General features: G+C 51.5%; 3 protein-coding genes across 3 annotated transcripts; 1 reads left to right on the top strand and 2 right to left on the bottom strand.

Annotated features, from left to right (window-relative positions):
* Nucleotides 1-2,470: 2,470 nt before the first annotated feature.
* BO66DRAFT_194021 (uncharacterized protein) lies at nucleotides 2,471-3,533 on the bottom strand. The gene is made up of 3 exons (XM_025642475.1): nucleotides 2,799-3,533; nucleotides 2,675-2,723; nucleotides 2,471-2,546 (listed from the first exon to the last, which is right to left on the bottom strand). Exon 1 carries the CDS (start codon nucleotides 3,432-3,434, stop codon nucleotides 2,844-2,846), a length of 591 nt encoding a protein of 196 aa, XP_025499630.1. The 5' UTR covers nucleotides 3,435-3,533; the 3' UTR covers nucleotides 2,471-2,546; nucleotides 2,675-2,723; nucleotides 2,799-2,843.
* Nucleotides 3,534-4,015: 482 nt separating this feature from the next.
* On the top strand, nucleotides 4,016-8,144 carry BO66DRAFT_423206 (uncharacterized protein). Its single transcript, XM_025650097.1, has 7 exons — nucleotides 4,016-5,710; nucleotides 6,185-6,301; nucleotides 6,458-6,842; nucleotides 6,903-7,178; nucleotides 7,245-7,651; nucleotides 7,707-7,819; nucleotides 7,884-8,144. Exons 1-7 carry the CDS (start codon nucleotides 4,205-4,207, stop codon nucleotides 7,915-7,917), a joined length of 2,838 nt encoding a protein of 945 aa, XP_025499629.1. The 5' UTR covers nucleotides 4,016-4,204; the 3' UTR covers nucleotides 7,918-8,144.
* A 734-nt stretch (nucleotides 8,145-8,878) lies between these two features.
* Nucleotides 8,879-9,383, bottom strand: BO66DRAFT_395056 (uncharacterized protein). Its single transcript, XM_025648136.1, has one exon. It carries the CDS (start codon nucleotides 9,295-9,297, stop codon nucleotides 9,109-9,111), a length of 189 nt encoding a protein of 62 aa, XP_025499628.1. The 5' UTR covers nucleotides 9,298-9,383; the 3' UTR covers nucleotides 8,879-9,108.
* Between the last annotated feature and the right edge of the window lie 2,461 nt (nucleotides 9,384-11,844).

Below are 11,844 nucleotides of genomic sequence, written 5' to 3'. Positions count from 1 at the left end.
GTTGAATAGTGTTAAAGCCGAAGCATCGACATGGAAGAGAAAAGGCGACAAGCTGACGCTTGCGAGGCTGCGCGGACGGAAAGGAGTCTCTGCGACCTGAACCAGCCAGATCCACCGACAAGAGAAAAAGCAATCAACAGGCGACCAACGAAAAGGAGGAATCAAGTAGCGCAGAGACTAGGAATAAACCCCGATGAGGGGTACAGGTCAGAACGGCAGAGCTAATAGACTGGTGGACACTGAATCAAGGTCAGATGGGTTTGGGTACCAGTCCTGCGTTAGGTAACCAGATGCAGACAGTCAAGTCAATACACAGCGCAACGCGTGGATCGCCAGATCTATAGTGCAGGAGGAAGCACAAGGGGCTGAGCTCCAAGGCTTCCAGTCACGGATCAGACCCTCACGATGATTCACACCACTGACCACGATCGACAGGCCGCACTTATGCAAGTCGGTGTGGGAAGTTAGGACTTAGCCTATGGGCTGAACGCCCGTGGCCCAGAAGGGAAGTGTGGCACCCGTAGAGTTGCTGCAGCGAATAGATACTTGGATGAGAGAGGGGGAGAAAAAAAAAGATTCGAAATTTGCTTCTATCCAGCACCAATCGTTAGGTCGAATGCGGGCGGATGTTGCCTGTCGGGCAAGTTTAAGTGGTGACAAAAGTTTGTGCCTTGCGCCCCAGGCAGTCCATTGACAGATACTTGGTTACACGCGGCGGACGACCAAGGTAGAGAATAGATAATAGAGATGGAGGTGGGGGGTGAGGGGAAGATATCGAGTGTCGACAAGAGCCGGTAGGTACCCCTGGCCTTTCTGCAGAGAAGGCTTCGACTGCAGGAGTTCACCCCAAAGAGGCGTGGTGGTTGCGGAAGGTGGGTGGGGATGGGAAGGAAGATAGTGTGGCAAGTGACCGGGATGTCGAATATTACGCAGTGTAAGAGAACATCAGATATGATAAGATCACCTGGTCCGGCGGTCGGACCGAGCGGCAGTGAGAGAGGGGAGGGGAGGGAAAAGCCGGGATCAGATGATGGTGGTGGTGGTGGTGGTGGTGGTGAAGGATAGATGGTCAGGCTGATGTGATCAGTGGTCCGTGGAGACTAGTAGACTAAAGGGAAAAGTGGTTCTCCGCTACTCGTCTTTTTCTTTTCTTTTCTTTTCTTTTTTTTTTTTGCTATTTGTATATGGTTTGATTGGTAGCAACCGGCTCTTATACATTGTAGTCAAGATTCATGATGGATTTCTATACTTACCAGATGGCACAGTACTGTTCCTCCAGTAGTAGGTAGGAAGTCATCCCTCTTTTCCCCGGTCTGACCGCCTGGCTGGCTGGCATTCTGCTTGGACAACTTGGAAGCAAGAATGAAGTTGCGCATCGCCGCTTCATCCACTTCCGCCCCCTTGCATGCGTGCAGACACGACAAACCTGTTTGAAACTGGATTTATCGATCCAAAGACCTCTGTGAAGCGATGTTGATTGGAATGCTTTGCACCTCTCTCTGCATGACTCGACCGCGTTGCCCAATCCAAGGAGAGGTATTGTCATCTCACCGGGCTCCTCATGCGGCTTCGACCCTTTGAAAAGTGCTTAGCATGAAATTCCACGTCCTCTTCCCCCCCCCCAACCCGACCTTACCGGTACATCACTGTTGAATGAAGCCCGGACCCATTTCCTGATTGGGCTTAAGAGATACAAAGCTCGCCCGGGGAAGAATGGATCATGGATGACTCGGGAGCAACCGCGTCATCCAACCCGACCTGTCATCGGAGGCTGTTCTCCCACCACACCACCAACAGACTGAGCAGGGCGAGTGAGGTACGAGGATCAGATGAAATAGCGCGCTCACGGGTCACCTGCGAGTTATTATAGTATTCCCCAATAACTCCCTCCCGCCCAAGCCGCTGTGAGAACAATGAAGAGATACCCTCAGATCGCGAAGGTGGTAGGTGCACTTCGACCTGTGACGAGCCTTAAATGAACCCTACTCGTTAGTCCATCAATGCTTGCAAGCCAGAATAAAAGAAAAGAAAAAAGTCTCAAGTTTGACAAGGTCCTGTCTCGGGGAATAGTGTTTCCTCTGTACGACCTGTCGGTGATTTCTAGCGTGACTCTGAGGGTTGCTCGGCGATTTCGAAAAAAGCATGGCCAGATCTCGGCTCTTAAACCACGAACAGAGAGGGCATTTAGAGAAGGGCATTTGGCTTGCTTTACTGAGAACAGATGGCGCTCCTGTCACGACTACTTGCCGTTGATTCGTGTATTGCCCACTATCATGCTCACAATTCATTTGTTACGCTGAGCTCCAACTGATGTGTATCTTGGTTTTTGTTCACGTGGTTTGTATGTTTTCGAACTCATTACTCTTGAACAACAGTTAGCATTGCCGGACTCCATTTTCATCGATGCAAATATAGTCAGGTCGGAACAAGCCTGTTCAAACAGGTCTTTTTGAATCCGTCGTCGATCTATTGCCATGTCTTGCATCGAATGGGCTTGGGGAAATGCCTCGGAAATGAGTTGCATACCTCACAAATTTTGCATATCAGACGACCAATCAGCTAGGCACTGCAAATTTCAAGGTCATGGTAGGGCCATCAAAAATGCATAACTACAGCGAGAGTATCCTGTACCTGCTGACTACACAACCACAACGCATGCTGCATTCACCGACGCTGGTTGGCGACAGACCTACCATTCCTCTTCACAGGCACATCCATGTGTAGTAAGTACCCTTCCTGACAATATGAAGAATGTTGAAGATTCGTGCTTCTGGAGATATATTGAACAAGATGTCTATGGACAACGTCAAGATTACATTCAGCCACAGATCTCATGAAACCCCTCACTCAGCCGAATCGATAATCAAGTGGCCGAAGTTGACTACCAGATCCTCCTTTTCGTCCGAAGGTTTCGCTGCATAAAGCCCGATCCAAAGGTCTTGCACGTTTGTGTCTTCGAAGAACCAGGTCACCTCTCGAAGGGGAGACTTCTGAACGCCCTCAACCAGATAGATCCATAAGCTGTTATCCGACTCTCGGACAATCTCCAGGGTGGCCGCTCCACCACCTGACGGCACAGGCTGCAGACTCCAGTCCGCCCAACGGTCCTTGGCGACAGTGCTCAGGTGTGGCCTGCCGTTGGCAAGCTCAATGCCGGACTTGACCCATTTTCGAGTTCCATCGGCACCATTGAGGACCAGGATCACGCCTCCCTGGTCATACTTGTGTTTCCAGAGGGCATTGAATGCGACCCTGGCCCTCTTGAAGGATTGCACTGGCACGCTTCTGTACAGGATGGGCGCGTTGAAAGACTTTGTGGAAGGAGGTTTGGCCCAAATGTCGGTTGAAGGGCTCGCTTTGATGGAGAACTCGGCGGGGAGGTTCCCGTCACCAGGAACCTTTTCGGAAGAGTTTGCGAATTTGAAATCCGTCATGATCGCGCGCAGTGTGAGATCCGATGTGGGTAGCGTTGAAGGAGATGGATTAGATCGAAGCGGAAGTTTTGAAGTGCGGAGGCGGGGGGAAAAGATGAAGTGTAATGCGATAGTTGATATGAGGAAACACAAATGAAGATATGAGTAGCACGGTTAGGAAGACCGGGAACCTCAATATGAATAAGAGGCCGGAGGACCATGGCCCAGACCCTACGTCACTTGGAGGGGGAGCAGCTCCACCGTCCAGAAGGCGCTGGGTCAAAGCTGGAGAAGCATCCCAAGGGATCATTGCCCTCTGCGGTAACCTATGACAGCGATGACTCCATCTCCGGTGGGGTTATCGGAGGGGTCGGCGAGGTAGGAAGCACGGCAGACACGAATGTTGCTGCTGCTGCACTAGCCAAAGTAGACAGCTCTGGATCATACTCAAAGAGGCAGATCGATAAGCATACTACTAGGTAGGTGGCCTTCGTAGTACAGCACCTACGAACTGCAGGCGCTGCAAAGTCCGTGAGTGGGAAGATAGTATAAGTACAGTAGCTCCTCCTTGTAACCGATCGAAACCGATTGCATAACTATGAGTGCTCGTTTCACAGGGGAGATGACATAAGCGAGACCTTCTCCTAGAAGGCGGCGTTGCGTTGTCGATCGGTCAGAGAATCTCCAAAATGGCAACCAGCGTCAATTCGATCGATGCTGATTTGGCACGACGAATTTCAGGCATGGGCTGATTGATATTATCCAACTCTCTGTGATGTTTCTCCTTCGTTATGTCTGCCCGTCTCCTTCACCCAGATGAGTATGAGCTAGAAACTCGCTCTTCAGTGGACTCTCAGGAGAGCTTCAATCTCGATGACGCCGATTTCGAATCGCAGGTGCCTCCGCGACCCAGACGGATGCTGAGAAAGGTTCCTTTCCTATCGAGACTGTTCTCTTCGACCTATTCTGGCTATCGTAGCCTGAAGCCTTCGCGACCGTTCCTATCGGCCTCAACACGCCGTGGTTGCTACCGCCGCCTGCTGTTTCGCCGCTGGTGCCTTCGCCTCCATGCCGCCGCAGGTATCATTCTTGCGCTTATCGTCCTAACGTCAATCTTCCGACCTTCGTATACTCGGCTGCCGCCACATTATTCGTCTCTTCGGGATGCAGTGTCGCAATCGACTGAACCCGGCCGTGGAAATCCCCGCAACGAGAAAGTCTTCATCGCTGCGAGCTTGTACGACCGCGATGGCGACCTGGCGCAGGGACACTGGGGAAATAGTGTGCTACGGCTAATTGACCTGCTTGGGCCAAACAATGTCTTCTTGAGTATCTATGAGAATGACAGCGGCGCGGACGGGGAGCGGGCACTTCGCGGCCTGGAGACACAGGTCACATGCAAGAAATCCATCGTATTCGAAGAGCATCTCGATTTAGACTCTCTTGCAAAAATCGTGGCGCCCGATGGGTCAAGGCGAACGAAACGGATCGAATACTTGGCTGAAATTCGAAACCGAGCCCTACGGCCTTTGAGCGATCAGCATGATGTGCAATACGACAGGCTCTTGTACTTGAATGATGTTGCCTTCAACCCGGTCGACGCACTTCACCTCTTGTTCTCTACAAATGTAGCGGATGATGGCGTTTCTCACTATCGCGCAGCCTGTGCTATCGATTTCATCAATCCTTTCAAGTTCTATGACACTTACGCGACGCGGGACTTGCAGGGTTACAGCATGGGGCTTCCTATCTTCCCTTGGTTCTCAACTGCGGGCGAAGGTCAAAGTCGACAGGATGTGCTATCAGGAAAAGATGCCGTGCGGGTCCGCAGTTGCTGGTCAGGCATGGTGGCTTTTGACGCTCGGTTCTTCCAGCAATCTCCGGAAAGCCAAAGCTACAAGGGCGTTGAAACACCAGTTCAGTTTCGTGCTTCACATGAATCGTTCTGGGAAGCGTCTGAGTGCTGCCTCATCCACGCTGACATTCAGGAACCTCTGGCGAACGGGGGAGATAGCGGCATTTATATAAATCCATATGTCCGTGTCGCATATGATCCCCATACTCTGTCTTGGCTTGGGACGACTCGACGATTTGAGAGACTATATTCCTTGATTCAAAATCTGATCAGTCGCCTTGCTGGACTACCATGGTTCAATCCTCGCCGAGATGAGATTCCGGGACAAAATGTACAACAGACAGTCTGGGTTCCAGACGAAAAAGAAGATGGCAGTGGCTCGTTCCAGACAGTTGATAGGGTTGCAGGGAAGGACGGCTTCTGTGGACGCCCGGGGCTGCAGGTCATTGTTGAGCATCGCGAAGAGGGACAAAAGGGGTGGGAAACCATCCCGATGCCATCTTGAGGTTGGCGGTTGTCTTTGCTGAAAGTTGGCACGTATCAGTACATGAATACTATTCTTGCTGTGCTAGTCATTTTGGTAAATGCGTTTGTTTGCACTGAGGGTCCTGATATGAGAGCCTCGTCTCCCCGCCTCTCCGTTAGCCCAAGAGATATATGTAACGCGCGCAGCAAAGTCTCAACTACAAACGCTTTGAAGAACGCCGGTGAATTACCCCAAGAATCTCCCGTAGTTCAATCCGTAGCTTTCACTTGGGGAGATTACTCATTTCAGCTTCGCTTTTATAGATACACCGAGCCGTTGGATGTTATGGTGATCATTCATGCCTTCTCTTCTCGTTCCAAAATGTCACCAGCTTCTTCTTCTTCCTCCGCCTTGGACCTTGTAAACCATCACTCCTCTATGGACATGGAGTTCGCCAACCGTGTCACAGGAGTTATCTACGGGGTGCTCGATTCTCTTATGGATCGGGCGTCCTTGGCCAGCCTTGACGAAAGCCAGCATGCCCCTAAAGCTGCGAAGTGGCCGACAGTGAAGGGCTCTCGTCTCCATCCGGTCCGTCCAACTCTTCCTTCTCGACTTCCTCCAGTCTCGCTTGTTTCAAAGTTCGCGCTCTGCTTCCCGCCTGCTCCAGTTACAGTCTGACCATTTCTTTGAAATACTAACAAGTAGTGGAAACATCCGCAGGCTTCTCAAATCTCACCCGGCAACCAGAAGACCTCCCTCGTTGACTCGGTCAACACACTCAGGGCGTCTTCTCTTGCTCTGGCTTCACCCTCTACATCTCCCTCCTCTCGTTCCCCTTCCATCAGACCCCAGAACACACCCCCTAGCTTGTTTACCCAACAAGACTACACCGAAGAGAAAGACAACAAAACAACGAACATGTATCCCGTCGCTGACGTGGACGATACCGCCGGCTTCATGGCTGCTGCGCGCGCCTGGAAGCCGGAGAGAGACTACTTCAACTCGTCCGCTCAGGTTGCGGATGTGTCTAATGACAAGCAAGGTGGTGAGGATAATTCCGCCAACGCTTTGGACTACAATGCGACTGCTGGCGATGACGACTTCGGTAGGTCACCTACACTTCAACCTGAGAGCCACACAGACTGATTCTCACCTGTGCATCCAGTTGGCATCCCCGGTGATGATGCTTTCGACGGATTCGCCCCCCCCAAGTCCGATGCTGGAGATTTTGAAGCAGGACCCGAGGCTCAGAAGTCGGTCACAGATTGGGACGGAGCTGACAACACTGTGAAGCAGGAGCAGCAGCAGAAGCAGCGTGTTACTGCTGCCGCTGCTGCCACCGCCAGCTTGTCTGTTACCCATACCCCCTCGGAGGAGGAAGATCGCGAGAACCTCACTACCTTCAAGTCGTGGGGCCCTCCCGCTCCTCGTGACAAGCCCGGTACTGCTGCCCCTTTGCCCACTTCCTTGTCCTCAAATGAAGACTAACACCCTGTTTATCTTTCAGCTGCTCGCATCCGTCGTGTTATCATCAAGGGTCTTCCCACTGCCTGGTGTAGCCCTGCCAAGGTCTTTTCGCTTGTGCACGGGGGTGCCATCGACAGCATCAACGTGACTTCCTCTGGCACTGCCCACATCTTGTTCTGTGAAGCCGATGCCTGCAAGGCGTTTTATGACAAATACCCCAACGGCATCGATCTGGATCGGGAGAAGAAGCTCACCGTGTTTGTGGAGATGGGCCAGGAGGTTGACGTTGTCAGCTCCAGTCTCAGTTTCAGTCTCTCCGTCGGGGCCACCCGTGTTGTCCGTGCTGTTGGAGCCCAGATGGATGTCAACATGGAGCAGTTGGTCAAGCTGGCGACCTCCAAGAATGGCAAGCTGGAGAAGATGATTGACACCTACGTCCCCGGGGAAGTAAGTTGTCTTCCCTTGAGCCTGCAGTTCCCTCAACTGATCAAACCGACTCCAGGCCCGCAGCATCGTGTTCCGCTTCTGCAGTGTCGACGACGCCGTCCGCTTCCGTGCCGCCTTTGTCCGCGAGATTGAATTCGAACAGTGCAATGTTCAGTACGCGGCTGATCCGTAAGTGAAACCTATCTGCATACCTTGGCACAAAAGGTTTGGGCTTTGGGCTAAGAATATACAGATGCGAGACTGCGACTGGCTACCATGTGGACTAGAAGTCTGATTGTTGTGTGTCCACGGGTCTGCCATGATCTATATTGTGGATCTTCTGCAGTACACACGGCATTTCAAGCTTTCTACGATGTCTCAAGGACAATTTCTTTCTTCATGTTGTACATTAAGGTGGCTTCGGGCCCATGACTATTACCGAGTTCTATGAAAGCAAGCGCCGTCAATGCAGCTAGCTCATATGTCATATCCAGACTTAGGAATATGCGAAGACGAGAGTCACCCGCTGCATTTGTATTCTACCGGGTAGCCTTTTTTAAGTAGCGTAAGGTATATCCGCTAGAAATATACTAAGGTAGGCAGGCATAGTTCCCATCACCACAACACCACCCGCCAAAGAAAAAGAAATTAAGCAACAAATATCTTCAACTATCTCCCTTCCCTCCCCTTCCCCTTCTCTCACTAAATCACTACCTAGGTACCATCCCTCCACGCCCCAGATCAAACCAACCAGCTATCACGATATTAATGCACAACGATTACAACCCAGCACATGCAATACCCCCATAATTACCATACACAACCCACCACAGAGTACGTATCCGTATCCGTATCCAAAGTACAGTAACCAACAATAAATACCACATTACACTCATCCGTCGGATAGTTAACTAACACTGCCCCCCAAACTCCAGCTCCGAGGCCCTACCCCGAAAACCTCGGGGTTTGTTAGGTATACAGTGACAAACGCCGGAATCGAGATCGGAACGGTACTCACAGAGAAAACAACTTTTCCGACTCTTCGGGTCAGCAATCCAACGCGCCATGCGATGTTCGAAATCCTTTGTCTGCAATGTACATACAGTACAGTCCTTAGTCTACGACGTAACTTACAGTACTAGATGAATAAGTGGCCGCCGACAAGATCGGAGATAGTAGGCCAAGTTAGGTGTTCCCGAAACACTCTATTGAGTACTACGTAAGTTAGGTAACTTAGTTATGAGTAAGGCATGAGTCAGGCATGAGTAAGACAGTCAAGTTAGTTAAAAGTCCGCACAGCAAGCCAGCCAGCCAGCAAGCAAGCACGTGAGTGAGTGAGTGCGTGAGGTTCAGCAAGAACTGGCCCGGGCATGTTTCCCTGGGATGCCCACAATTCCCCTCGGCGAAATCTGGCACGAAGTACAGTACTCCGTAACAGACACCAGATTCTACTGTGCCTACGCTGGCTCAAGACCCTCCTACCTACGAAGGTCTGGACGGGTACGAGAGACATCCGAAAAGTGCGTGCTTTTCCCAAGTCTTTCCTGCTGGTTATGTGTGTGTTTGGTCCGAGATCCGACCGGCGCTGATGGCGGCGATTGCGGCGGACTTAGATTCCTAGATTCGGGAGGGAGTACGAAGAGAAGACCGGTAGGTACTCCGTACATACAGTCCACTAAAGTCAAACTCTACTTGGAGAATAGAAGAGAGTTTTCTTTCGTGTGTGCTTGTACATACTCTGGATAATGAGATTTGACGGTAGTTTCGCATACTCGAGCACCCATCATAAAGGGGTTTGTTCAGCAGGGCTTATGTTGGAAGCAATTAAATGGTTAGGTATCTATCACAAGCAATTTCCGTTCATTCAACGGACAAAGGAATCAATCAAGTCCGACCCCGGTTCCAAGTGGGCTGGCTGGCTTGCTAAAGGTACAACCTGGCAACAAGTGAAGGCGGGTCACTCCCGTCACTTGCCTGCCTGGTAAGGTCACCATTGAGTTAACCGCTCGGTCATTTTGTCCTCGGTTAGCTCTGCCTGACTCGGCCATAACTGGAGTCGGCCACCAAAAGAACCTTTTGACTTATTTTTCTCCCTCCCCCCCCGGTCTTGCCTGTTCTCGCTAGGATAGGCTTGTGCTAGGGACATGGGTTCTCCAACACTCACTCGACAGACAGGCAAAAAGGAAAAACAGAAATGTTTGCGCACGCCAAGCAGTTGGGGTTGTTTTTCTTTTTTTGTGAATTGATTTTTTCTTTCCTATGCCGAGTTTGTATCATCTCTCCGGAGACTGTAGCAAGCGTCAACTACTTAGTTCTCCCTGCGATTCTAGGCTAAGACGTTGGGTAAAATCGGAGACAGACTCTAATCTCGGGGCCAAAATATCCACATGGATCTGACTGGCGCTTGCTTGATCTGCTCCTAACCAGCCTTACTGGATAGGTGTAGGGATGCAGCAGCTTCGTTTGCGTTGCGCTCATGCATCGTTGAATAATAGGCAGTGCAGCAGTCCTGTCAGTCTAGGCATTTGCGGAGGCTAGTCGGCTCCAACGAGGGAGATCACCATACTGAATGGCCTGTTCGTCTGTCAGTGATCTCGTTCTCACTTCTCACTAAGGGCTAATGCACAGTAAACTAGTCTCCTAGCCCAGACTAAGGGCAATCTATTTAGTCCTACCAGATGAGGTAAATGCAGGCTAGTTTGCACGCACGTCTACCGGCGTTAGTCAGTGCAAGTTTGAAACGAGGCTCCACCGGAGGGGAGTGGCAGTGATGGGAAGATGATAGGCGTAGTAACACTGTAGCCTGGTGGTAGTGAAGTTAGTGATGATGACGATTGAAGTTTGTGGTAGTATCAATCGCCCGTGGCTTCTAGCAACGTTGGTTATACTGGGAATCGAAATTTTCCAATTCGAAAAAGACCGGAACCACAGGGTCATTCAAGTCAACCCAAATTAAACTGTAACAAGGCGCGGATTAGGCAGGCCGAGATCCGGTCGAGGGACGGACCCAACACTAAGCTATCATTGGAGTGGATACCGTGCGGAGATCGCCGACGATGAGGAACAAAGTGGTGTTACGTTAATTTCTTTGTCCCCTCTGCTGCCGGTGGTGGGGTTGTCGGTCTTGTGAAGCCTGACGATCGCGACCGGAGTGGTAACGGACTCGACGAAAAGTCACGACATTGATCGCTGGCGGGTTATTGCTGATCTATAGAGACGGCTGGCTTCATCGACCGTCCATGGTTTCATCGGGACTCGGTGGTGGTGTTACCTGAAATGGGAACCGCGCAGCGGAAGTCCTCCGTCTGTCCCATGCGGCCATGTCGACTTCGGGTGGTGTTTTGCGCAAAGGTGAAAAGGACGACGACGTGAGCATACTAGTCGGTAGGCTAAGTTAGACAAGCAAGTTTAAGAGGTGGCATCTGCACGACTGACTCTCAGCCCCATCTCATCCACTGGAACCCGGTTACAAGTACGGAGTAAGCCTCCGTGGGCGCGCCGTAACCCCATCCCTCCCTTCCCCCGTCCCACAATCGCTGTGATGGCTGTACGTACCCTCATGAGGCCCGGGCTGCCTTAATCACCAAGGGAGCTTCGAAGAGCGGATAGCGAGGAAGGGTAGGAAAATTTGACAGCCCGGAATTTCCCCCCCTCGAAGTGAGAATATCTCAGCTGCCTCTGTGCTCAAGCGCGGCCCAAGAATTGGATCCGGTGAGGGGGCAGGCAGCACCGGCTAAGACTAGCAGCGAAAGAGAATGCACCAACGGACCCGACAGTCTGGTCGAGGTGTGATAGTAAGGCATTAGTAGGCAGCCTTGAGCAATTTCCGTCCAGTTGAGGGGTTTCTGCTTTCTGGGTAGGGTGGATAGACAAGGATCCTTGCAAGTGAGGCAATTGGCTTCCTAGCGAGTGCGGAAATGTGGCAAGATTGCGGTAGAGGCCCGTCAATCCTTGGAGCAGCACAGTGGGAGGTGTATCACGAACGTACGATGAAGCTCAAGGTGATGAGAAAGAAGCACTGACTCAGCCGATTGGAAGTGGTTAGTGAGCTAGGCAGTTCTTCAGTCTGTTTTAAGGTACGGAAGTAAGCTTACTTGGATGCGTGCCTTCCCGTAGCCCCCTTCTTTCACCTTCTCCTCCCCTCCCCTCCCCTCCCATTCCCGTGAAGGGTTGTGTTATGGGGTGGAGGGGGAGGGGGAGGGGGAGGGGGAGGG

Source organism: Aspergillus aculeatinus (genome assembly GCF_003184765.1).
Source record: "Aspergillus aculeatinus CBS 121060 unplaced genomic scaffold BO66scaffold_57, whole genome shotgun sequence".
Lineage (NCBI taxonomy): Eukaryota > Fungi > Ascomycota > Eurotiomycetes > Eurotiales > Aspergillaceae > Aspergillus > Aspergillus aculeatinus.
Note: the sequence above shows the minus strand (reverse complement) of the source record. Positions and strands in the feature narration are given on the sequence as shown.

What these genes read in the sequence shown, in the direction of transcription:
- BO66DRAFT_194021 (XM_025642475.1), bottom strand. Translation starts at nt 3,434, where the DNA reads ATGACGGATTTCAAATTCGCAAACTCTTCCGAAAAGGTTCCTGGTGAC.
- BO66DRAFT_423206 (XM_025650097.1), top strand. Translation starts at nt 4,205, where the DNA reads ATGTCTGCCCGTCTCCTTCACCCAGATGAGTATGAGCTAGAAACTCGC. An exon ending in ACACCTACGTCCCCGGGGAA is followed by an intron (nt 7,652 to 7,706) that starts GTAAGTTGTCTT and finishes AACCGACTCCAG; the next exon opens with GCCCGCAGCATCGTGTTCCG. An exon ending in GTTCAGTACGCGGCTGATCC is followed by an intron (nt 7,820 to 7,883) that starts GTAAGTGAAACC and finishes AAGAATATACAG; the next exon opens with ATGCGAGACTGCGACTGGCT.
- BO66DRAFT_395056 (XM_025648136.1), bottom strand. Translation starts at nt 9,297, where the DNA reads ATGTACGGAGTACCTACCGGTCTTCTCTTCGTACTCCCTCCCGAATCT.